At 36.5% G+C, this 23,624-nt stretch overlaps 1 protein-coding gene across 3 annotated transcripts in view; it reads right to left on the bottom strand.

Annotated features, from left to right (window-relative positions):
- Positions 1-23,624, bottom strand: part of ANO3 (anoctamin 3) — a 111,159-nt gene that overhangs the window by 53,044 nt on the left and 34,491 nt on the right. For 2 of the 3 annotated variants that reach the window (XM_079310090.1, XM_079310091.1), the window contains exons 2-3: positions 6,235-6,474; positions 5,296-5,367 (exon numbers count right to left, since the gene is read on the bottom strand). In XM_079310090.1, the coding sequence (XP_079166216.1) occupies positions 5,296-5,367; positions 6,235-6,474 (312 nt within the window). Of the gene's footprint in view, positions 1-5,295; positions 5,368-6,234; positions 6,475-23,624 lie in introns of those variants that run through there. The other variant, XM_079310092.1, reaches the window with a different exon arrangement.

Here is a 23,624-nt window from a genome sequence, read left to right as displayed (position 1 = left end):
ACATACCATACAATTTGTATTTCAAAAGTATATTCAAAAGTGTGCATAGTTCTTACCATTCATGCACTTTTGGACACTAATGTCAGCAAAACCCCTTAAATAGAGGTTGTGGCTACTATTCATCCCATTTACCTCTTTTGCAGAATATATTAAAAGAAAATTGTCAATGTAAACAATATAATCATCAAAGTTCAATGGAATACATAATATTTCTACACCAGATTAGGTTGGAAAGAAAAACCATAACATACATTTTGGGACACTCATTTTATTTCTCAAGTTGAACTTTTTGCAAATTTCTTTTGATAAATTTCAATGTTTTTAAAGAACAAAGAACAAAATATGCTGGGTTTAGAAAAAGAATTTAAAAGAAGGTAACAGCTAACTTTTGCTACTAATAGCATTGGCTGCTTTGCTATTTTTCATTATCAGATGTTTTTTCTATTATAAGGCATCTACTACTTTTATTAAAAATGGAAATCTTTTTCCTGTATTTTCTCACTCACTAAGCCAAAATAATACTTGCTTAAAGATAACATGCATACTAAATGCACAGTGATTTTAGGCCTTGAGACTTCCTTCAACAACTTCAATTTCTAAGCTTCTATGACATTTTTGTATCATGGTTGACTATAAAGTAACACTATTTTCTGACATCCTTTCCCCCACACTTTCTATTATTTGGTTGTGCATTTCATCTTCCACGTGGGATTGTCACAATGCAAAGCAAGGCAGCATCCCTGAGTCTTGTGTCTCAAGTTGTACTGCTCAAGGGTGTTTTTAATGAAACTTGCTGCAAATGCAATGATATGGACTAACAGTCTTTCTATTGGATTTGTAGTAAATTATTCATCTTTGAATTAAAACATAGATCCTAATTTGGCTTCTGGCATTGGTGCTTTGCTGGGCACAGCTGAACAATGTGAGCTAGGAGTACCCCATTTGTATATGTCTGTATATACCAGTGGCCTTGCAAGCCTTCAAGTTTTGGTTTTTTTATTGAGCACGTTTACTTGGATTTTATTAATTTTTCCTCCTTACCGAGTTAAAAAAATGTTGATCTGACTCCAACTGTGTGGGTCTAATCACTAAAATACTATTCTATCAAAATGTCCAATGACCAATGTTCACGTGTTGAAATATGACAGATGATCAGATGTGCTGTATTTAGCTTTTAGTTAATCTAAAGTACAGTTAATTCAGTGAGGCAAAAAACCTTTAGCCTTTGTAAAAAGACTGTAAATGCAAAACTATGCTAGAATTTTTTAAAAAGTGTAATAATTGTTTACAAACCATTTTTCCATTTCTCCTCTAAAACACTGAAGACAATTTCATTTCTGGAATTTCTTTACACAAAAATGCAGAAGTATTCAGTTTAGAAACGGATACCTAAGTCCACATTTTAAATCCTTCTTTTTGGGTCTTCTTATCTGCTTGGCTATCTTTCTTACTATTCATACTTTTCTGAAGGGCCAAGAGAGCATTTCAATTTTATGACAGGAGATAAAAAGCACTTGTCCTGATTTCTCTGTAACATGCAATCCAGCAATATATTTTATATATCCACCATAGTGTATGGTAGCAAATGTTTTTCAATTGAAATGTGGCATAGTTATGGAAAGGAAAATTAACATAAATATTCCAAAATTGTTTCTGTTTCACAAACTTTGATATGATGGCTCTTTACTGAATCCTTTGAGCCTTTACACATTTAAGGATAGGCTTTGCAAAGCTTTAGTAAGAAACAGATTATTGGTCAAGCAAATAATCCCCTTTTGTCCTAATTTAAATCCTAGAAAAAGCAAGTAACTTGGAGAAGAACATCACTAAACACCTAGATAAATTACACTGTGATGGATTTAGGTCTTACTTTATTTTGTTGTACACCTGACATACTATATTACACAGATAATATAGAAAGGTTTTCATCTACCTGTGTATGTATATTTAGATATGAAAAACAAAACAAAACAAACATAGACTTTTTATAATATACAATTTCTTATGAACTTTCTGACAGTGGTAACCATTACACAGAATATTTTTCATTTTTAAAAAGCTAGCCAGTCATATATTATTGCTTTTCAGAGGAGTTAAGGTGGTGTACAGAACCAGTAGAGGCAGATTAAATGCCTAAAACACATCAATATTTTGAATTGCAATACTAAGTCCAAAGATAATCCTCATGTTCCAGTGAGCACTGACTGGATTGCACAGCTCTTTCATCCACACTGCCAGCTCTCCTGCATGAACCAGCTCCAACATGGGAGTTGGACAGCTCTGGGAATAGCACAAACTGTTCTCATGCAGCTTTTCAGCCATCTCACTCCACAACGAGAACAGATGTGACAGCTCTCATTTATGAAGGCACTGACCACAAACCAGAGAAAAATTCATTCTAGAAAGCATAATGGGAAAACTGCATTTCTGTTGAAGCAGAAACTGAACCTGGTTTTCTTGAATCATATCTTCTGCGCTCCTTCAGTCTCTCTTTTTATGTAAACACTGTATGTATTGCACAGGATATACACATATATGTGTCTGTTTCAATTTATTGTAACCTCACAAAATTGACTTACAAAGCACTGCCATAATTGAGCACTGAAAAAAAGTTTTGATCATGCAGTTATTATGATTCTTTGTTAGATTGTTAGTTTTGGTTCAGCTCTTCATTTGTCACTTCTCTGTACTGCAGCATGGCACATAAATATGGAGTTTTTTATATATAAGCTTTGTAGTAATTGGATTCAGGATACATTCAGAATACAAGGCATCTGTCACAGCAAAATTGTTGTGTCTAGGAAGGATTTAATGTCCTGCTAGGAAAGATGAGTTATTATGCACAAATCCTCATAATCTAAGTTAGGAGTAAAAACAGAATTGAAAAAAATCAACTAGTAAGTGATGCTTTACTTACTACTGAGTGTCACTCTTGTTCTTATTTCAACACAGTAATCCCCACCTTTTGTGTCTCCCACCAGAGGTGGGAGGGAGTGAGCGAGGAAGAGAGACATTCCAGTATGTCTAGAACCTCAGAGTTCACATTGTATGTTATCACTGGGATGGAATTTACCAATTCCTCAAATTAAAAGCACTACTGGACACCTAAAACTGACAGAGGAAAAACAACACAAACGTGCTGTGTCCTTGATCCCATTTATGTGTGTAACTAACAAAGGTGTAATATATTAGCCTTTTACTCCATAAATCCAGTAACATCACTTGTCCAACAGATTTATGGCCTTGTCTATAGCCAACTGAAATAAAAGAGAAGCTTTCCACTGAAGTCTTTCATTTGATGCCTGTTAATCTCCTTCACACAAAATAATTTTGCCTACAAACAATTCAGAAAGAGGAGAAAGCCATCTGGCCAATGTTTCTACAACACTGCCTATCTAAAAATTCACCACATTCACTTAATTCAGCTTTCTTTCATGTTCTCAGGAGAGCAGTTGGAAAATGTTCACTAAGATGATGATACCCATTAATCTGCCTACTTGAAACTACTCCATGAACCTGCCAGAGTACCTACAAAAGTGTTGTTTAACCTGTCTGGTGATCAACGTTGAAGCTGCAATATTCCTTTTTCAGGTTTATTTTTCACTTCCCCTCCCGACCTACGCCCAGATTCAGGATAAAACTGAAAATTTTAACACAAATTCTTACCCACATAAATATAATATTGAAGCACCAAGAAACTGTATTTTGAAGGTGTGCAGGCCTTTTCTACATGCACCTTTTAACTGTCCCTTATTTCTCTTCATGAATCTAACAAAAAATGCTGATATAAAAATAAAGCAATTCTTACAACTGACCTCTGGGATTTATTTTTAAATAAAGTTTTCTTTCTTGCTTGTAAGTGAATAACCTAATCAGTCACATTTCTGTAAATACAGAATAACTTAACAGATTTCACTTATCTAATTTGGGATTGACTCAACATGAGCAAATTCATATCAAGTTAGTAAAGGGCAACTATTTAAATATTTTTTCTTCTGGTTCCAGACCATAGCTGTAGTCAGAAGAGAAGAAACATACACACCGAAGTTTAACACAATTTTGAACTGAAAATAATCAATCTATCTTTTTCTCATTTGCTGAGCCCTCCATGTATCTTTTCAGGTTAAAACTAAGTAATGTCAATGAAAACCAGCATCATTTACTATGAGAAAGAATTACTGCTGACATATATAAATATACAACAATATCAGCATGTGTGTGTGTAAACAATTCAGTGAAAAACAGAGCAGGATATTTAAAAAAAAAAAAAGAAGGAAATTATAACAGTAAAATCTTCTAATATGCATTTCCAATTATGCTAGAAAAGTGCAGCAGCTTTAACTGGAACCTTACTAAGGCATGATTTTCTTATACAACCTTCATTCCAAATTTTTGGTCTATAGCATGATTTTGGAATATCTGGTTTTGAAGAAGTATCAATTCTACTATTCCAAATAATTACCTATTCAGGAAACCTTGAGAAGCCTCTATCTATCATATATTTTTGGCATCAAGAAAAATCAATGCTAAATCATGTGAGAGGTGAGCAGACCTAGGTTCCTGAAAGCAGCTATTTTTCATTCAGCATGAAGATATGATTTCTAGTCTGATGTTTCATAGTAGTTGTGCAAGGTGCAGCAATATCCTTGTGTGTGTATGGGTAAAACAGGTGACAACTACTTCATCTTGGAATCTGTAAATTATTACCCATGTGTGCATTTACAGATTCAAGTTGCAGTTACAAGGATGGGATTATTCCAAGAATAAGTTCTTTCCTATTTACTCTGATATAATTACAATATCAAAATGATAGTAAAGCAGTACAAATATGGCCATTTTCTGCATTACTTCTTTTCTTGTTTCCCGAATTTTGACACTTTTTATATGTAAATCTCTACAGCAAATATATAAAATATCTACAAACAAAAACAACAGTAGAACTGCAGCCATGATAGTAGTGAATGACATGACTATACAGGAAAAATAAGTGAATAATAACAACTTCAAAGGAGTTTCAAGCACATAGTTCAAAATCAAGGTTTTATGAAGGATTTTTGTGGGAAAATTATATACTGAGTGTCTGACACTCCTCTGTCTTTAGTCCCTACTTTTAAACTAAAAGGTGAGACAGTATCAGGAAATTTATGACAGCACACATTTCTTTAGTCATACTTAGTCTCCTCTTTCAAAAAGAATGGAAATTCAGGATAAGTATGGCCTTTCAACGCATAAATACTGTGAATGTAATCCAAGAATTCTTAATTTTTCATTATTTCAGTTCAGACAACGACTTACCTAAAAATGGATCACTGTATTCTGTATTAGACAGCTTAATCAAGTTGTTTTCCAAAGTCTCCATCACTTTAGCTGGAATAAAGGCAATATCTGTATCAGCATCCACATGTATTTTGTAAGTAAAAAAAATCCTTACTGTAAAAAACCCTTTTTAAAGTTGTCAGTAACTTAAAAAAAAAACTTTGGACTGAAATTCTGAAGAGCACTTTCTATCAAAAGAAAAAAGAGCAAGATCACTTTAATGAAGACTTTCAGTGTGTTCCTGAGAGAAGTTTAGCCCAACAAAATAACTCACTAGAACAATAATTAGTCCCCAGTGTCGAGCAACATTAAGGAAACTTATCAAAATCTACTACCAGATGAGTTAATTTATTCTTCAAAGGTTCACACACATCTGGCAAAAGAGGATGGCAACAGCTGGCAACAGGAGACACACAGTGATTAGGACTCCAACTAGACTAGTTTCTGTGATAGGGCATGTGTATCTGTTAAGTTAGAAGTACTAAAATAAAAGTAGTTCCTTGTTCCACACAAGCTAAAATTTGGAGGCATTTTCTCCACTCATTCTCATTCTTTCCATACCACTCCTCCCTGATTCTACTGTTGGTGAACCAATGCCTCTCCTCCTACATGTTCATATATAAAGACTTTTTTTAAACAAAAGGCTAATATTTATTCTTTTTTTCTCATCTAGGACAGACTACAGAAGCCTTCACACTTTTCTCCAGCATAAATGAGCAAGACTTTCTTGTTTCATTACCAGTGAGAAGGAAACAATGCCATCATTGAAAAAAAAAATAGTTTAAAACTCACTTCAAACATCATAAAGATAATATGCTAATGTGGTTACGTGCAGGTGTTTTGTGCCAAACCATTTCTCCAAGAAGCCCTAGATATCTAAGTAACTCAGAGTTCATCAGGGCTGGGAGCAGCTCTCACCTCGCTGTGCCACGGCGTCGGCAGCAGCCGCCCCTGCGGGCTGGGAATGGGAATGGGGCTGGGAATGGGGATGGGGCTGGGAATGGGGATGGGGCTGGGAATGGGAATGGGGCTGCAGAAACGAGCAGTGCCTGCTCAGGCTCTGAGGGTGTGTTTGGCTCTGGGCCAGGCATGGCATAGATCTTCTGGAAGGCTTCAATGGGTGTTCTTTCACTGTCTCGCTCTTGCTTGTATTCATACCTGAAAGAGCCAAGAGAAAATAACATAGTAAGCTCTACATGCTAGGCCATGACAAAGATAAATGCCTAATTATCAATCCACTTAATCAGCAACTCCTCGGCTAAACAAAAATGCCATGCTAGAAGGTTTGAAGTTATTAAAAAACAACCTAGTGAACATATAAGAGTCTACAAAGAAGATCCTTCGACTAGCAGGATACACTCCATATTTAACTACAATAGGAAAGGTTTAAATGGCCTTTTCTTTAAAAACTTCCATCAAGCTCACAGAGCAGGCTTTGGTCTGCGTGTTTCTCTTATCAAGAAATGCAGAACTGCATTTAACTGAAGACAATTCTTTCCAGTCCTGCAGCACAGCATAACTGTTCATGGTCAAATTACTCAGCACCAGGTGAAGGTAGACAAGTAAGCTTCCACTGACTCAGAAGGTGCCACAGGTCTTTAAATAAGTATGTGCAGAAAGAACTCTGCTTCCTAATAAAGAAGAGAGCACAGTGGGTACTGGGCTGGTGCCCTTGACAATGCTTTGCTATGAGCAGAGCCATGCCACATACATCCATTGTGCTACTTTGAAGGTTTCTAGGGAGTCTGCTCTAAAGCTCTTCCTAAACTGGCATGTTTATTAGGTAAAAATCTACAGCAGTTGCACACAGCAATGGGTAATACAGAATAATATATAAAGACATAAACTTCATAATTGTTCTGGATGCTTTAATGATCGATTTCTTAAGCAGGGATAGGCTGCAAGCAACTATGAGCCCCACTGCATAATTATGAGTGTTGTCAAAGGGAAATGTTTCTTTCATCTATACTGGAATCAGTATGTGCTGCAAGATAATCACTATTACTAAAGAAATTTATGATAACACTAATAACACATACTGGCACTCAATTTTAACCCAAATTTAAGTGATACATATAAAAAAAATATAACATAATGCTTTCATGAGGCAATTCAATTCAAAAGACTGGGGGAAATGGATGCTGATGTGCTTACACAGTGTTTTTAAGAGTGTGATAAAAAAACCAAAGCCATTCCTACAGATGGCCTAGTTTTTACACCAGTTTCACTAGAATTCACAGACTTGCAGGCATTATCTCAGCAACCGTGCTAGAGGCTTTAACTCTTTCAAAAGGAAATAATGGACCAACCCCTCAGAACTTACTGACATAACAGAAATTCTTTCTATAAGAATAAATGTCCTTACTGCTATATTCTGTGATAAAACAATTCATAATCAACAAAACGTTCATGCTACATTTTATATGAGGATTTAATAGCTCAACATGTGAGTCAAATAACCCCTGGATTTAAGAATACTTAAGTGCTTATCTACAAAAGTGACAGTAATGGCTTCAAAACTTTTTCCTCATACTTTTAATATGGTTTACTTATATGGTTACATGCATTTCAAAATGCCTCTAAATACTGCTAAGATAGTAGACCCATAACAAAAAGTACACAAAATATATGCAGAGCTGAGACCAGGAATCACCATGATTTATATGGTGATGGCAGAAAAACATTTCAAGTGCATTAAGAGTAAAGGAAATAAATTTGAATCCATTATAGGAGAACAAAAGCTGTAAATCATATTGAAACCCTTTTATTATTTTCAACACATTACACATAAGATGAACTTACATCACCCAATATTTATGTGCGGCTATGTGAAGATAAGAGGTCAGAATCAGAGAAACTAGGTTTTTTGCATGTCTGTCACTAGCTTGACAGTCTCTGATGAATGCAGAAATTTCCCAGTGCTTCTGTATGAAAAACTGATTGAAAGCCTACATCCACTGAGAAGTATTTACAGGGGAAAAACAAAGGTCACTGTGCATTTGCTGTGTGCTTAGTAAACAAAGGATTAAACCCTCAATTATCCTATTCTGTTCTTGTCTGTGCAGAGGAAGGCTTAGCTCATAGCATTACTGGAGCACAATTCTACTCTCACATTCATATACTATGTCTTTTTTGTTGTTTAAGTTACATATAGTCAAAAAAGTCAAATTTGCCTTCAGAAATTTTGTTTACAATTATTGTAATAGCGTATGGTTGAATTCAGGTCTGACTGGAACTAAAAATCTTCAAACTTAGATACATAATAAGTGATTTATTGTGGAATAATTTAGAATCTAAGTGAGATGCCTTGATGCTGGCCAAAACTTTAAAAGGTATAAAGAAAAAAAGATTATTAACAGAATTCAAAGAGGGTAATGAAAACTAAAATAAACCTTTAGAACACTTTTTCCCCCACCCCTGCCTTTCTTTCCTCCCTTTCTTTTCTTCCTGCACTGACAGTGCAGGGAGACAAAATATGGGATTTTTAGTCAATTTTCCAGTTTTAAGGTCTTTCTTCAGTTCTCTTAAGGACAGGAGTCTCTTTTGCTATGCTTTGGGTCTTTCCTATGGGAAACAGCTCTCTGTGAACTTTTACAATGTGGTTTTAATTTTCACAGCTGGCAGTCCACCCAGAACCTGGAAGTCCCTCCCACAGCCTGCAGTCTCCCCACAGCTGGAACATGCTTTCCATGGGCCATATATTTATATATTTATTTATGGGGTGCAGGTTTTAAGGATGGGCTGTTCCAGTACAAAAGCAAGGGTCTTCTTCCTCTATTTCTGAAAGCAAGGGTTCTCTCTCTCTGTTGAAGCTCTCACCAGATTACAGTTTTTCAGCATTCCCATGCTCCAGTATGAGTGCCTTTTTCTCATGGGCTGCAGGTAAATGCTGCATCCCTCCATGCACTTCATGAATTACAGAAAAACAGTTTGCTGCATTATAGTCCTCACCACAACTTGCAGCAGAATCTCAGCTCTGATGCTTGGAGCACCTCCTTCTCCCCCTCCCTCTTTTGCACCAACCGCGCTCTCCTCACTTGTCATTTTTCTTTTTCTCTGACTTGGGACATTATTGGTGTTCATAGGTTTGGAAGGGGAGCCCAGCCAGCCCCCACTCCTCAGCAGAGAGCAGGGAGCAAGAGAGCTTCTTTTGTGGGTTTTCCTCAAAATTTTTTGTTCTTAAATATGCTAGCAAAGAGGTATTTCTAATTAGCTTTTCTAATTGGCTTAGCAAGGTGCCCAATGCTAAGAGCCAGACAGTGACTGGTGCCACCAGGTACAGAGGAAATTGCTAGCAGACAATCACTTCTGTGGCTGATTTTTTTCCCTCTTTGACAACAATCAATTATTGAAAAACCAGCACACTAGCTAGCATGCAGCAGGAAGGCAATCTTCAGTGTCCTTTATAAAATATTTAGAGGTAATACCTCTTAAAGATGCCTAGAACATACGCTTAGCAACATGGTTCACATTTGAAGAAAACAAAATAAAACAAAACAGAGAGAACTGGTGGAGTTTTTCTTCTCTTCATCTCCCCATGATTGTTATTACTCCTGCTTTTTAACTGCATTAAAAGCTAAATCAGCAATTTTAGAAATGCATGATTACAGGAAATGTAAAGCTGAATCCACCTTCCACCAAGATCAAATATCTTAACTCTCAAATGTGCTTTTCCAAAATCAGCTGCATCCCTTTCAAAAGCCTCTATTCCTACCCTTGTGTCTTGACCCTCTTCTGAGGGCATCTTGTCCACTGCAGACACATACCAAGAAAATGTGTGAAGCCAACTGAGAGCTGCCCATCAACAATTCTTCTTACTAATGCGTTTACAGGTTCAATGTGCTCCAGTATTATTATTTCTGGCTTGTAATTGCTGAGGTAAGAGGAGGAGGACAAATATTCCCAAAGGGATATTCAGCAAGGAGAAATGCCTGGATGTATGGTGCAAGACTGGATAGATCCTTTTATCCCATTTACTCTCTAAAGTCTCTATTTTTTTCCTGAAAGAGAAACATATACTCAATTTAAAAATCAGCTATGCATGCATGCATTTTTCAAGCTTTCCTACTTGGAAAAGAGGTTCAGAGCCCATGCTGTTGAATAAGACAATTGAAGATGGGATTTGGTATTCTGCCAGATTGTCTTCAATTTTTTGTCTTTTTTTATTCTTTTAGATGTTAACATCACCCCAAGGAGACTTTTCCTTCCCTCTGAACTATAGCAGCTGTTATGTAACTCATTCTCACATTTTCCTATAACCTGAAGAGAAGCACTTGTGTTTAGATTTCTTAGTACCTATCCAAATTACTGTATTTGTCATTGCATATCATTCCTTTATGTATTTTAATGTAAAGTAGAGAGTTTACAGTGACTTTACATCAGCTGCCTGGGAAGGAATACTTTGTATGCTAGGCACAATTCTGAGTAAAGTAAGATACATCTGTTTTACAGTATTAGACAGTGATCCAAACTAAATCATTGACATTTCCTACTTTGCTGGTACTTTGTTTTTGCAATAAATTGGGTAAAATATTATACTATTAAGAGATGTAATGAGGTATTACGAATAATTCCTATTGATGTTATCTGATTATGGGAAACAGTACTCCAACATTTCATTAAACATCATCTAGATTGGAATTAGAAATTTAAAAGAAATGCATTTATTTGAATGACTGCAACCTCCATGTGCCCCGTGTGTCTCATACACCACACACACATTGCTCTCCTAGTGTTCTGTATCTGGCATAAGTCTCAGCCACCTTTTAAATTTCTTTTAAAGAGGGCCTCTTAGACCAGTCAGAAAAACCCTGGTACTTTATTGGGAAAAAACAAAACAAAGCAAATCCATATTGTTTGTCAGCCATTTATGATGTCTAGGGAATATAACCTGGATTTTTGCCCAGAAGACCAGAGCACCAGCCACAGGCTCCTGAGCTCTGCAGAAGACACTGTGGTGAATTTGCTGGGCATGAATACAGAGAATACAAACTCTGAGACAGCTCAGACATGCTGAGCAGGTCTCAACATTTTTATAAGAGATCCCACTGGCCCTCACTTGAAGCAGGAACTCACTTTTCCTCAGTTATAAATTTTGCAGTTTTTCTGTTACTATTTTAAAGATGCCATGTGAGGCAATAGTAAGATAATTAACCTGAGGCCCATGTGAAGGTCATTGTTTGATTATACTCTGCAAGAAAGAAGGAAAAGCTGCAGAACTACAGCAGTTGGCTTCTGCACATGAAAAATGGGTTTTAATGTCTTCACAAATGACTCAGTGGGCGTGGGGGTCCTCACTGCTGATAGGAGAAATGGGTCCTGATGTCTCCAGGAACGAGGTGTGAAAGGATGAATCAGGTTTTGAAAGAATGACAACGAGGATCTTTAGGAGAAATGGGTCTTAATGCCTCTTAAGAACATCAGCAAGTTTGTCACAGAACCCAGACAGTCTGACCTTCTGCACTGCAGAGTAGTAGGAGAAATGGGTCTGCACAAGTCTAGTGCAGAACCCAGACAGTCTGAATTTCTCATGGATCCACAGAACCCACAGCCTGAAATTCCAAACCTTGACAAAAGTGTTGTCCAAAAATGACAACACACATTCAAGGAGGAATATGTATATGTACCTTCCTAGTGCCTCAGCCAATGGGGAAAGGAAGAGGACAACATGAGTTTAGGGTAAAAGGAGCCTGAGTCCTCCAAACCTGGAGAGAAAGCCCATGGGGTAAGCCCCAGTGGACTCTCCTTTTATTTGAATGAAGTTCTAGCACTCCTCTGCCTCCTTCGTGGGCAACAGCTTTTCACAGCATGGCTCTCTGACACACTTCAAAATACTGTGAAGCACTGGAGAAATATGGAAGTTTGCCCACATCTTTCCAAGACATGTTTTCACTCTCTCACATCAAGCATTGTCACAGCATCCCTCATTTCAAAATCCACTCTCCATGCGGAGAGCTGTGGGAATCATCCTACCATAAAACAATGGAACAAGAAGCAAACAGTGTCAGGACACAAGACCCTTCCCTGAGCTAGCAGCTAATGCCACAACACAGCCCTTCTGCATGACATGATTTTCACCACTGGATTTGTCAAGCATTTAAACTTCACTGCACAACCAGCAGGACAACATCAAACAATTCCAACTTTTATTAATACTTTCAAACATAAATGTAATGTCTTACTTCATTAAGTCAGATGGTACTTGAGGCTTTCAATGGCTCATTTTACAAGGTTTTAACAGTTTTTGGATAGCAGCTATCTTTTGCTGGCACAAGATTACTGTCTTTAGCACCTGGGTGAACTATACTGTTACAGACATTTAAACTCCCAAGAGCAGGCTCAAAACTAAATTTATCTGTAACTGGTTAAGAAATAAATGTTATTTTAAAGTCTTGTTTCTCCTATAAAATGTAACTAAGAAAGGATCAGAGATTGTATGTATCTTAAGTGTCATATTTTCCCTCCTATATTTACAGGAAATAATGTCTAGGTCCTTTTCCTTCCTGCTTCTAGCATATATCCTGCATGTATCTAGTAAATAGGATAAAAATAAATCTGGTTTTTATTGATTACTTAAGTATCTAGAAATCTAATTTCCAAACATTTTGAATCCTCTGGTTTTGAATCACCTATCTTTTGAGATGGTGTGCCATCAAAAACACCACCCAGTTTATAAAAAAAAATTACTTCAATAGCTGAAACTCAGTAATTTCGTTCACTATTTAATCTTTTTGGCTAAAAAAATTTAAATATGCAGCAAAAAGACTGAGTTGCAACACTCAACAGGCACAATTAGTACAGATTTCACATAATTATCTTCATTAGATTGCAGTTGATGTGTTGCTAGGTAGCTGAAACTACTACTAGGTATGCAGCACCTACACTGTAGATAAAAAGCAAAGTTTACTGTTGAGGGAATTGAAAACATTTCTTTACTAAGAACTCAGTATATTCACAGTTTGCTTTTCAACAGCCATGGTGATATTATTTTCCCTGTCACAAGGTTATTTGAAATGCTTAGGTTATATTTTTAACCCTTGAAAAGCTTTTGCAGAAAAGGTGAATGTATTTTACTACTGTTTTTAAAACACTGTCTATAGGGTTTCAAGCATTTGAAGCATGAAAGGGACCATAACCTCTGGCATTACTAATGGCTACACCAATCAAGTATCTCGTTAAAATATTTATTTCTCCTAATAAATAACGTTGTTAATTGTAAATTTTTTTTCACAGCCATCTCATTACTGAAAAACACAGTTTTCTTCAATCAGAGATGTTGGTATCTTCTACTCGGTATGGGCAACACTACTTTTGTTGTGTGGGAATTGCTTTGAACAAAACAAGGAACAGAAATTCCTACAAATGCTGCAAAACCATGTTTATGTTCCACCAGATAAATATACCTCCATGTGGACCAAGATAAAAACTTGGACTATTCTAAATATTCACATGATGAAGCAAGCTCAGAAGCCTAAGATCACAATTATTAAATTTGCTTATTAAACAGGTCTCCTGTTGACTGTGAAACTTCAGTGTAACTCCCAAGCTTTTTGAAATGGAAGCTTTAAAATTTATGTACTTGTTGCATAAAGCCAACTAGTAACAATATCAAAGTAACATCATCTAGAAGCAGAGCTATATAGGTTTCTCTCCTAAATGCAGTTGGGTGAGACAGATCTGGATGACTTCACCTCTGAGCAGACAAAGGCCAACAAAGAGGCACCTGCATGCTGATGTGACCCCAGAAATTATGAACTGGGACACCTGGAAGAACAGAGGATATCCTTAACCCCTGAGAAAGTGGAGTTCTTGCTCTTTCCCATTTGCTTGCTCACACTGGAACAAACTGAGATGTGATTTTGTTGCTCACAGCCACATATGAAAGCAGCACTCCTCATGTACTATCAGCTCATGGCTGTGAATATTTTGCTCACCTGAGAGCCCATCTGCAAATCATTAGAGCTCTCCATCCTGAAGAGCTGAGCTTTGTTCTCTTGCTCAAACTGCAACCCAGTTTCACTGGTGAGAGTCAGCATGTGACAAAGGCTGCTTGCAGGAAGGAGTAAGACACAATAGAAAGCCTGTCAAAAAGACCCTTTTTTCACCTCCTTCAGCAACCTTCAGTACCAAACTCAACTCAGCTGCTTCAACATCAGGCCCACGTAGGCAGCTCAATGCTCTGGAGGTGTACAGAGCTATTTTAAAAATCTGTCATTTTATGGTTTTCCTAAATTACAGGGGTAAAGTTGAGATTATTACTAAAGCACTTAAAACTCTAAAGGTTAAATATCTGGGAAAAAAAAAAAAAGTTACCCATGCTCCTTCAAAGCTTGCTATATAAAGAGAAATTTATATCCTTCCAGCAAACAAAATTAAGCAAAATGTACAGAACTATGTAACTCTTCTATGTTCATATTTGCACTTAATTTAAGATTTAAATATTACTAGAAGATAATTTTTCTTTGCATGCATGATGTTCTCTAATTTAATGAAATTACAGAATTGCTGATTTAGAACATAATTCTTATCTCTCTTTTCCAAAACTAGATGCAAATTCATTTCAACCATTATTTTGTCACTTTTTAAAATATGCATCTCCTTTCATAAAAACATGGAACATCCTTCCAAACATCTCTGGAAAAAGATTTTATTTGCAACAGGTTCTTGAGAGGTCACAGATCCATCCTGCAGGACACATGCCTTAATATGTGCATACACTCACAAGAAATCAGGGGTGACAAAAGGTCTCTCCTGATAATGCTCTCCATTGAACACACACCCCCATCATAATTGCTTACAGATTGATCTTATCTTTTTTAAATGAAGCATCCTACTGAACCTGTCAAGCATATTGAGGCACTTTAATAGGAGTTATGAAATACCAAGATGGTCCTGATTAATTAAAATTCAGTTAAATCAATTAGATCATCTGAAAGAAAAGACAAGGGTTTAGCAGATGTTTATTAAACTCATACCAATTTCTTAATTTGCATTTGAAATTTGCAGCTTTCATTTCAGATTTGCAAATAGTTCTTACATGCTAAGAAGCTTCTCTGACTTTTCCAGTTAAGGTAACAATTAAAACACACTTTCTCTAGCACTGCAAAACTTGCCTCACTTTCATTCTTAGAGCACTGTCCATAAAATTACTAACATTGTAATCAATTCTGTTGAACTAAATACAGAAAAAGCATATCCAACACAAAATCAGAGTCTAAGTTAAATCCATTAAAAGTTTTTCTGGAAGTGACTATTGACCTTTTTAAAATTACTACTTCCATTTAAGGATTTGAAAACCATGTCTATATATGTTAATGCATGAAAGGAGGAAAAAAGTGAACAATAATTTTTTTAAGGATGTAAAACAGAAGTGAATATAATATTAAGAATAGCTGGCACTAAGGAGATTGCAAAAAACATAATCTGCAATGAACTAATTTTATTTAGCATCAAGACTCATATATCCATTTTTTTTCCCCAAGTTGTCCTGAAGCACAATTCAGCACAGTAAAACTTGACTAAAGAGCCCAGCCTAAACATCCTGCAGAGCATGTGGACTTAGTGACCAAAATCCAAAGGTGCAAGAATGATGCTGACCCAGGAAAAAGCTGCTTAAATAGCACACTAGCATCCACCAAGAAACATAACAGGGAATTAGTGAATCAACTACAGTAAGTAGATTAGCCATACCAGGACTTTGGAAATGAGGATATGTCAGTCCTTGAGATGTGCTAGTCTAATGTCTGACTGATTTTGAGTTATCTCCTGAAGATTGGTGTGCAGCCACAATGTCCACCAAAGAACTTTATTTTTCTATATACTTCCATCCATCATGCTCTTAATCCAACAGCCATCCCTAACAGGGGCCATGCAGAAGACAACGGGAGGCTGCTAACAGAATTCCAAACCATTTCTCACTATCCACTCTTTTCTTCATTCTATCAAATCATTACATCAAAATGACAGCTAAAATCTACCTCTCTTTAACAACTTATTAAGACTACAAAAATGGGTCCAAAATTTTATGTGGTGCTATGACAAAACTCTGTAGTGCTCCTCTGGCTTTATATTGTGTAAGTTTCCATGTAGACTAAATACTAATAGCTCTTGCTGCCATCACATATTAAAAATTTTCATCTTGGTTGAAGACAAGGAGGAAAAAGAGGAAAAGAGACAAAATGTATAAAGTCTCTTTTCAAGCACACTTGAACAAAAAGCCTGATGATATGTTAATTCTAAAGACAGCAATGTTCAGCTGACAACCATTTCTGAGCATTAGCATATAAAACAATAATAAACCATGATTTACAAGACCTAACAATTGTTTTCTAATTATTCATATTTACAGATGCCTCCTTTCACTTCATGAGCCATGAAGAACACTTCAAATAGAGGAAAACCAGTGTCTTTCAACTAAAGTGTCTGTCAGCTAAAATGACAAAGTTGCCTTCAGTATTATTTCTTGTTTCCATACCTCAAAGGCTTGTAAATAATTAAAAATCAATCACCAATTCGTTCTACAGAAAAATTATTTTTCATGCCAAAGACATTTGGGTAGGTTCTCTTTGCCTAAAAGACAAGAGGGAAAAGAAGGAAATAAAGAAAAAAATAAAGAGCAAGATGCTACCAGACAAGGGAGAGACAAAGGAATGACAGGAGTTTGAAGAATAACTTTTACATATTCCCAGTTGAAAAAAGTGGTTTAGAGTTTGACCACTATAAACAAGGGAGAAATTAATTTTTTATGAAGTGATTGTTATGAAGCAATTCAACAGAAACATTCCTTTGATACTGTGAAACCTCCATATTTTTCCTTGGCTTCAGATGCAAGCTCTGCAGCTGCACCCACAATTCTGCTTTCATATTCCTTCAGATAAAATAGCAAAATAAATAAGAATACATTCTAGAAAAGAAAGAAAAACAGAATCTCTATCCATTGTCCTTTTTTTCTTTATTTTATGTAAAAGCAATTATTTTGCTTATCATATTTGGACAGTGGTTTTAAAAGCAAATCTGCCTTCCAATGAGAGCTGCTTTTCTACGTACACCATTAAAAAAAACCCCAAAATTTCTCAAACGAATCAATTCACCTAATGGTTTTTCAACCCTGATATTGAATCAACATCATAATACTAAATCTGACCAACTGCCTAGATTCAACTTCGGATAAAATAAAAAATTAATCTTGATATTTGCAAAGAAGCCAAGAGATTAAACATCTGCTGCTGCAATGATTCCAGCTGTCTCCACAATCTTCCTACACTGGATTTCAAAAGTTGTTTCAAGATACTAAGGGAATTTTGCTGATAGAAAACCTTTGCACATTATCATCAGAAACACTCACAGGAACTGTTCATTTCAATTACTTTCTTGCCAGACCAGTTACTGAAGCATAGACAGTGATGACAATGAAAGTAAATATTGCCTATCCTACCAGAGAAAAAACCAACCTTACAGGAATATCTTCTTAAAACAAACCAGAAGCACCATGCTTTCCTATAATATTAACACAAAATTTTAGTGAGGCAGTTGCAGAAGATGAGCTTTCTACTCTACAGCTCTGACAATGCCATTTAGAACTAGGCTATGCATAGTGTTACATACATTGTATATTGCAACTAGCTTGAAAAAAAAACTACATATGTCCTTCAACTGATCTAAGGTTTGCTTTTTCTGATACACATGAATAATGGAAATTGCCCATTTTTGTCTGAAAATTATTTTATTCAAATTGAAAAAAACAATTTGCTTCTATTTTCAAGTTAAAGAACTTCTCAAGTAAAAACATCAGATAAAAGAAGAATTCAGTGTGCTGCTACTCTAAAATTTCAACCTCTTAAAAGATTCCCTTTTTGCTAGAAAAAATATTGCCTGGATGAAAAATCATTTGCACTTTGCCATCTTTTAAGTTTCTCAAACAAGACTGGAAGAAGCAATGCCAAGGAAGCTCACGTTGAAAAAACTGGAATTTTCTTGGAGATCTGCAGCCAGGACCAGAGAACAGAATGGTCACTGCATAAGATAAGCAGATTGATTTCTGAATGCTCAGTAAATAAAACTTCAAAGTGGATGTAAGATATTCTCTGCCTTCACTGAATCACTGTCATAGCAATGGCTGTTATACATGTGATTTGGAAAGTCATTCCATGCATTAAATGTTGGGTTTATTTTTTTAAATCCATTAAATTTATTAAATTAAATCCATTAAATGTTTGGCTTAAGTTATCTGAATCCTGGGTGTGAGTCATAGAAACTAGTACAATGGTTTACTAGTGCTTACAGCCTTCAATTAATTATTTTAAAAGACTAACTAAAAAAAAAAAAAAATCAGAAAACATGGCAAGTAAAATATTTGGGGAGAAATAAAAAAAGCACACAAAACAGATTTCATGTGGAAAGTTTTGGTACGCACACACATCTCACACCTCTTGGGGCTCATCAACTGCTTTTGTTCAGTGTAACTAGTCCTCTTTAGTACATCCAGTTGCCTTCAACTTTTTCCAAAGCTCTCTCTGTAACTCTGCACACTCCAGGAAGGTGACCCATTTGCTATAAGAACTGGGTTTTCTGAAATACTGAAGTCACCACTAGTCTAATTCCTGACTGACAAATCGTCACACTGATGGAAAAGTCTTCAATTAGTGCCTTTTTTAGCCTTGCCAAAAAACAAAACAAAGCCTTTGAAAGGTTGCTTTAGGAATGGTGAGGATTTATTCTCTTTTTGATTTTCTACTAATAGGACACAGCTTTTTTATTGATGGCAGCTCTTTAGGCCAAATTCATTCAGTGTGTTGGGGTAAAAGTAAATTAAAATACCACAGCTCATCTGCAGTTGGTGATCTGTCCTTCTTTGAGTCATCCATGCTTATAAAATCTTCCAATTGCAGCCAGATTTCCAGATTAGCAGGCATTCAGCATTTGGAGCCTTGAAATCAAGGTTTCACAGATGATCTGTTACCCATCCAAGCACTTTACAAACTTGAGCTTCTCGAGATAATCGTTAATCCTTCATCAGCCAAACTCTCACCATTCACATCAACTGACAAGGCCATGCATACTTCTTCCAAACAGTTTCCTCCTCACTTGGCTGGTGAAACAAAATTCAATTTATTGGCATTTAAATCCGTGGCACTGGCTATTTGCTACAATAATTAGCACTGCAATTATCAACAGGTTGACTCCCAGTGGTGTCAGCAGTGGAGCCCTTGCAGAAACAAAGGCTGATTCCTCCTTGAGCTGCTTTGACAAGTGTGAAGCTAGGAGGTCAAGGGAAGGGATTACTCCTCTCTGACTCTCCTGCAGCCACATCTCAAACAGCATCCAGCTTGGGGTCCTCCAGGTAAATAAGACAGAGAATATAAATCTTCAGGTCCCCTGGAGTTGCTGAACAGAGCTTCAAGACTAACTATGAAAAGAAGATAAAAGGATGCAAAAGTATGCACACAGGATGATAAATATAGCTGGAACCAGTGGGAAAATAGATAAAGAGAACTACACTGGGTTTTTTGGCGAGTTATGTAACAAGAAGCAACAGCACATGCCCAAAGAAAAAGTTCAAGCAAAGGTTGCCTGTAATATTGAAGTATTCAGTGAATATAACCACCAGAGACCTCTCTAGAGGAGCCTCCAGAGCTATGTAAGGACTCCAGCAAGAGGCAGATGGATGCAAATCAGTTCCAGGAAAGTGATGTTCATGCATTAGCTAGGAGGTGCATTGCAATTAATATGTATGATTATGATAGATAATACCCTGTTCAGAAAGTCTTGTCACACACATTAAAGGAGACAGCCTTCTAACATGTCCAGTGCCTGCTCTACAATGATTCAAACTGTGTTAGAAAGTTTATTTTCCAGACTATTTCAATATCATCTCTGTACAGGACACCCCAGCACACTGAAGGTACTCAATGGAGGGTTACAAACACAGTTAAAAGCTCAAGGGCATGGAACAGGACAAGCAGCTGCTGAAGCAGCACCTTACTAAAGCAGTCTAAGAAACCACTTATCTGCACATCCAGGCCACTCTGAAGATAACTCCACTGCCTTAGAAAGGGAATTACAGAGGGAAGGGAGAGCAACATAGGTGCCCAAGAAAAAGACGACTAAGAACAGACAGAAGATCCAATGTAGAAATTTTCAACTGGTCATAAGCTGAAAGCACTCTGAAACACAACAGCAGACAGGACTGTGGAACAGATTTTCAAACCCTGACTGGATAATGCCCTGAGCAATCTGACCTAGTTTCAAAGTTGGGCTGTTTGGAGCACTTTTAGTCTAAATGTCTCCAGAGACATTTTCTGACCTAATTTCTTATAAAGTTCTGGAAGTTTTCCTCAGAGTAAGAAAGAGTAAAGAGTTAAGTTAATAGAGGAGAATGAAGACAGAAGATTTTTTTATTCATTCGTGATGAAGCTTCAAAATAAGGGAACAGAATGGACAATAAGAAGTCAAAAATTGTCAAATATGAATGTAAAAAATTCTGCAAACTAGCAGAGAAAAGAAATAAGGAAATAAAAGATGGAAAGTAATGGAGACAGCCATACCCACTACTAAAGAGCCTCCTGAAAGAAACTTACCTTTGCTAGTCAGACATCCAGCATATTCATGGTGGCTTAATTTGGAAATTACAAACTACAAATCGTAACTTCCTATATCTGAAGATTAATACTGCAAGCTGATAAGACAGATGGTCTCTTTATACTGATAGTGTTTACAAGAGATCTTTTACTGTCCAAGTATCAAATTCTTGAGTTTAATAGTATATATGCAAATTTATTTTGAAGATTAAGCATTAAAAATGTCAAGGTTTTATAGAACTGAAGAAATGGTAACTCTGAGTTGTTTCTCTACAACCTTAGGTTTACCTAAGTAGTCTATTGAGAAGAGCTTGTTTTCCTGCACTTTTTTATTAAAAATGTGAATGCCCATGTCAGAAAACCTGGCCACAGAAAAAGATGTTACAAAAGCATTCAATACTCCGACTGCAGTTACTCTCAAAGAAACAACAGCTTCCAAATACAGCAAGATGGCAACTGTGTGCAAAAACCACCTACTTGCCAAGAAAGAGAAATTGCACTTCATGTAGAACAATCAGTGTCCCACCATTATGGACTGAAGTCCTGCATGACTTCCAGTGCTGAAAAAAGCACTTATTTGTACATTGCACCATTGCCTTTGCATCATATATTCATTTAGAACATACAATCATGAGGCAGTGAAACAACTCTGTTCCTTAAGAAATTGTCACATACTCCCTAATGCCATCCTCAAGATCTCCCTTTTCATGAACTGAAATTGATGCAAATCCTAACCTCCAACACAATTTTATAAAAAATTGACAAAGCACATTTGCATTAAACTGGGAGGAAAATGAGAAGACAGGGAAAAAATTAATATTTTGTAGAATAATTTCACATATGGCCTTTATGAGTGTTATTTCCTATTTTTAAGAGTAGTATTTTTTCCTACATTGGGAAAAATTGTTACCATAGACATAACTAGCAGGATTAGATCTGCCCTTTCCCAGACCTTTCCTTCTTTCAGTACAGGCTCTTGGATAGGAACCATCAGTGTTTCAGTGTCCATCTGCTCTACAATGCAGCATGATGGAGTATTTACTTATTGGATACCCAGATTATTGGGCTAATACAAAAAAAAAGGAAAAAACAACATGGAGGGAAAGAGGGAGATTATCAGTATCTCATGATTCTTTTTCACTACTATAAATTAATGGTCAGGTTCTTAGGTATTATTATGTATTTTCATTGAAAAATGAAAAATAAAGTAATATTTTACAAATCTGAAGATAACTGGATCACTACATGTAAGTAATCTTAAAATTCAGACAATTTGCAGGTAAAACAACACCCTAAAATTATACTGTTATACTGATAGATGATAAAAGTTGTTCTCATCAAATGTATTACTTTGGCTTACTTCTTAGAAAACAAAGACCTCACATGCAATTACAATCCTATCACCATCCCTGATACCAATTCTTAGGGGAAAAAAAATTAAAAAGTGAAGAAAAAAGTCAGTGGAAAAGAAGGGGAGGAGGTGCTTCGAGTGGCAGAGCCAAAATCCCTCTGCAAGCCACAGTGAGGACTGTGTTGAAGCAAACTGTCCTGCTGTAATGCATGAAATCTACAGGGGATGCAGAGACCCACTGACAATAAACATGTGAGAATTAATATGCAGAAAGAAACTATGACAGCTGTATTCAAATCAGCTGCTTTGTCCAGAACATTTCACAGATTTCATCAGGAACATCTTCAGCCCATGGGAAAAGTTCTCACGCTGGAGCAGATGGGTGCCAGAGAAATCTGTGATTATTGACAGACACATCTCATCATCCTCCTCTGACTCTCTTAATAATAAATTTACTTTACACCTTTAAATTTGAACCTGCTTTGCCCCTTAGAGTGTTTTCTCCCAGTCCTTATCTCAACTCATGAGCTCTTCATAAATTATTTTTTCCCCTCTCCTCTGCTCAACTGTAGCAGAAGAAAGTAAGCAAATGCATTCATGAGTACCTGGCGCTTGTCCAATGTCAAACAATGACATTTAGCAATTACTCTGCAGCCTAAAATGTATTGGCATTCAATATTTATATTCCATTTTTAGGAAGAAGTGTTTTTTTAGTGACTTAGCAAAGTATAAAACGACACTGCAACTGAATCAGTGAGGAAAACCTTATTTCTACAAAAGATAGGTCATGACCAAAAAAAAAGAAGACATGAAATGAAAAGTGAAAGGAATGAGAGGGAGGTGTCTTTACAAACAAACTGTGGACCTGCTGGTAGATAAAGCCAGATACGGATAGGTGACAGAAGCAATGGGGGGAAATATAAATTCCACAGGAATTACACTAATTGACGCACCCTGTTACTCAGCCAGGCTAAATTCCTGGACTTAAGAGAAAAAGAGCAGAGACACAAAGAAAAAGAAGGAGGGGATGCACGTTGGAATGGGGTCTGCATTAGGTGATTTGGAAAGTCTAAAGTACCCCAGCCAAAGAGCAAAGAGAGGGAAATGAAGCCAGGAAAACAGGATAAAAAGGCTGTGTCCTCTAAGAGTCTGAGAGACCCTACAGGTAATGCCCCATGGCCTCTCTCTTTATTCAAATAAAGTTACAGAACTCCTCTGTCTCCTTTTTGGACATAAACCTCTGGCATCATGGATTATTTTTCCTGACAAAAGCAGAACAGCATAGGAAAGGCACCACATAGTGAAAACCACACTAATACACAATTGCTAGTGGAAACTGTATTGAATAATCACCTAACAATCAGTAAAAAAATAATGACAAT

Source organism: Erithacus rubecula, assembly GCF_903797595.1.
Source record: "Erithacus rubecula genome assembly, chromosome: 6".
Taxonomy (NCBI): Eukaryota; Metazoa; Chordata; class Aves; order Passeriformes; family Muscicapidae; genus Erithacus; species Erithacus rubecula.
Note: the sequence above shows the minus strand (reverse complement) of the source record. Positions and strands in the feature narration are given on the sequence as shown.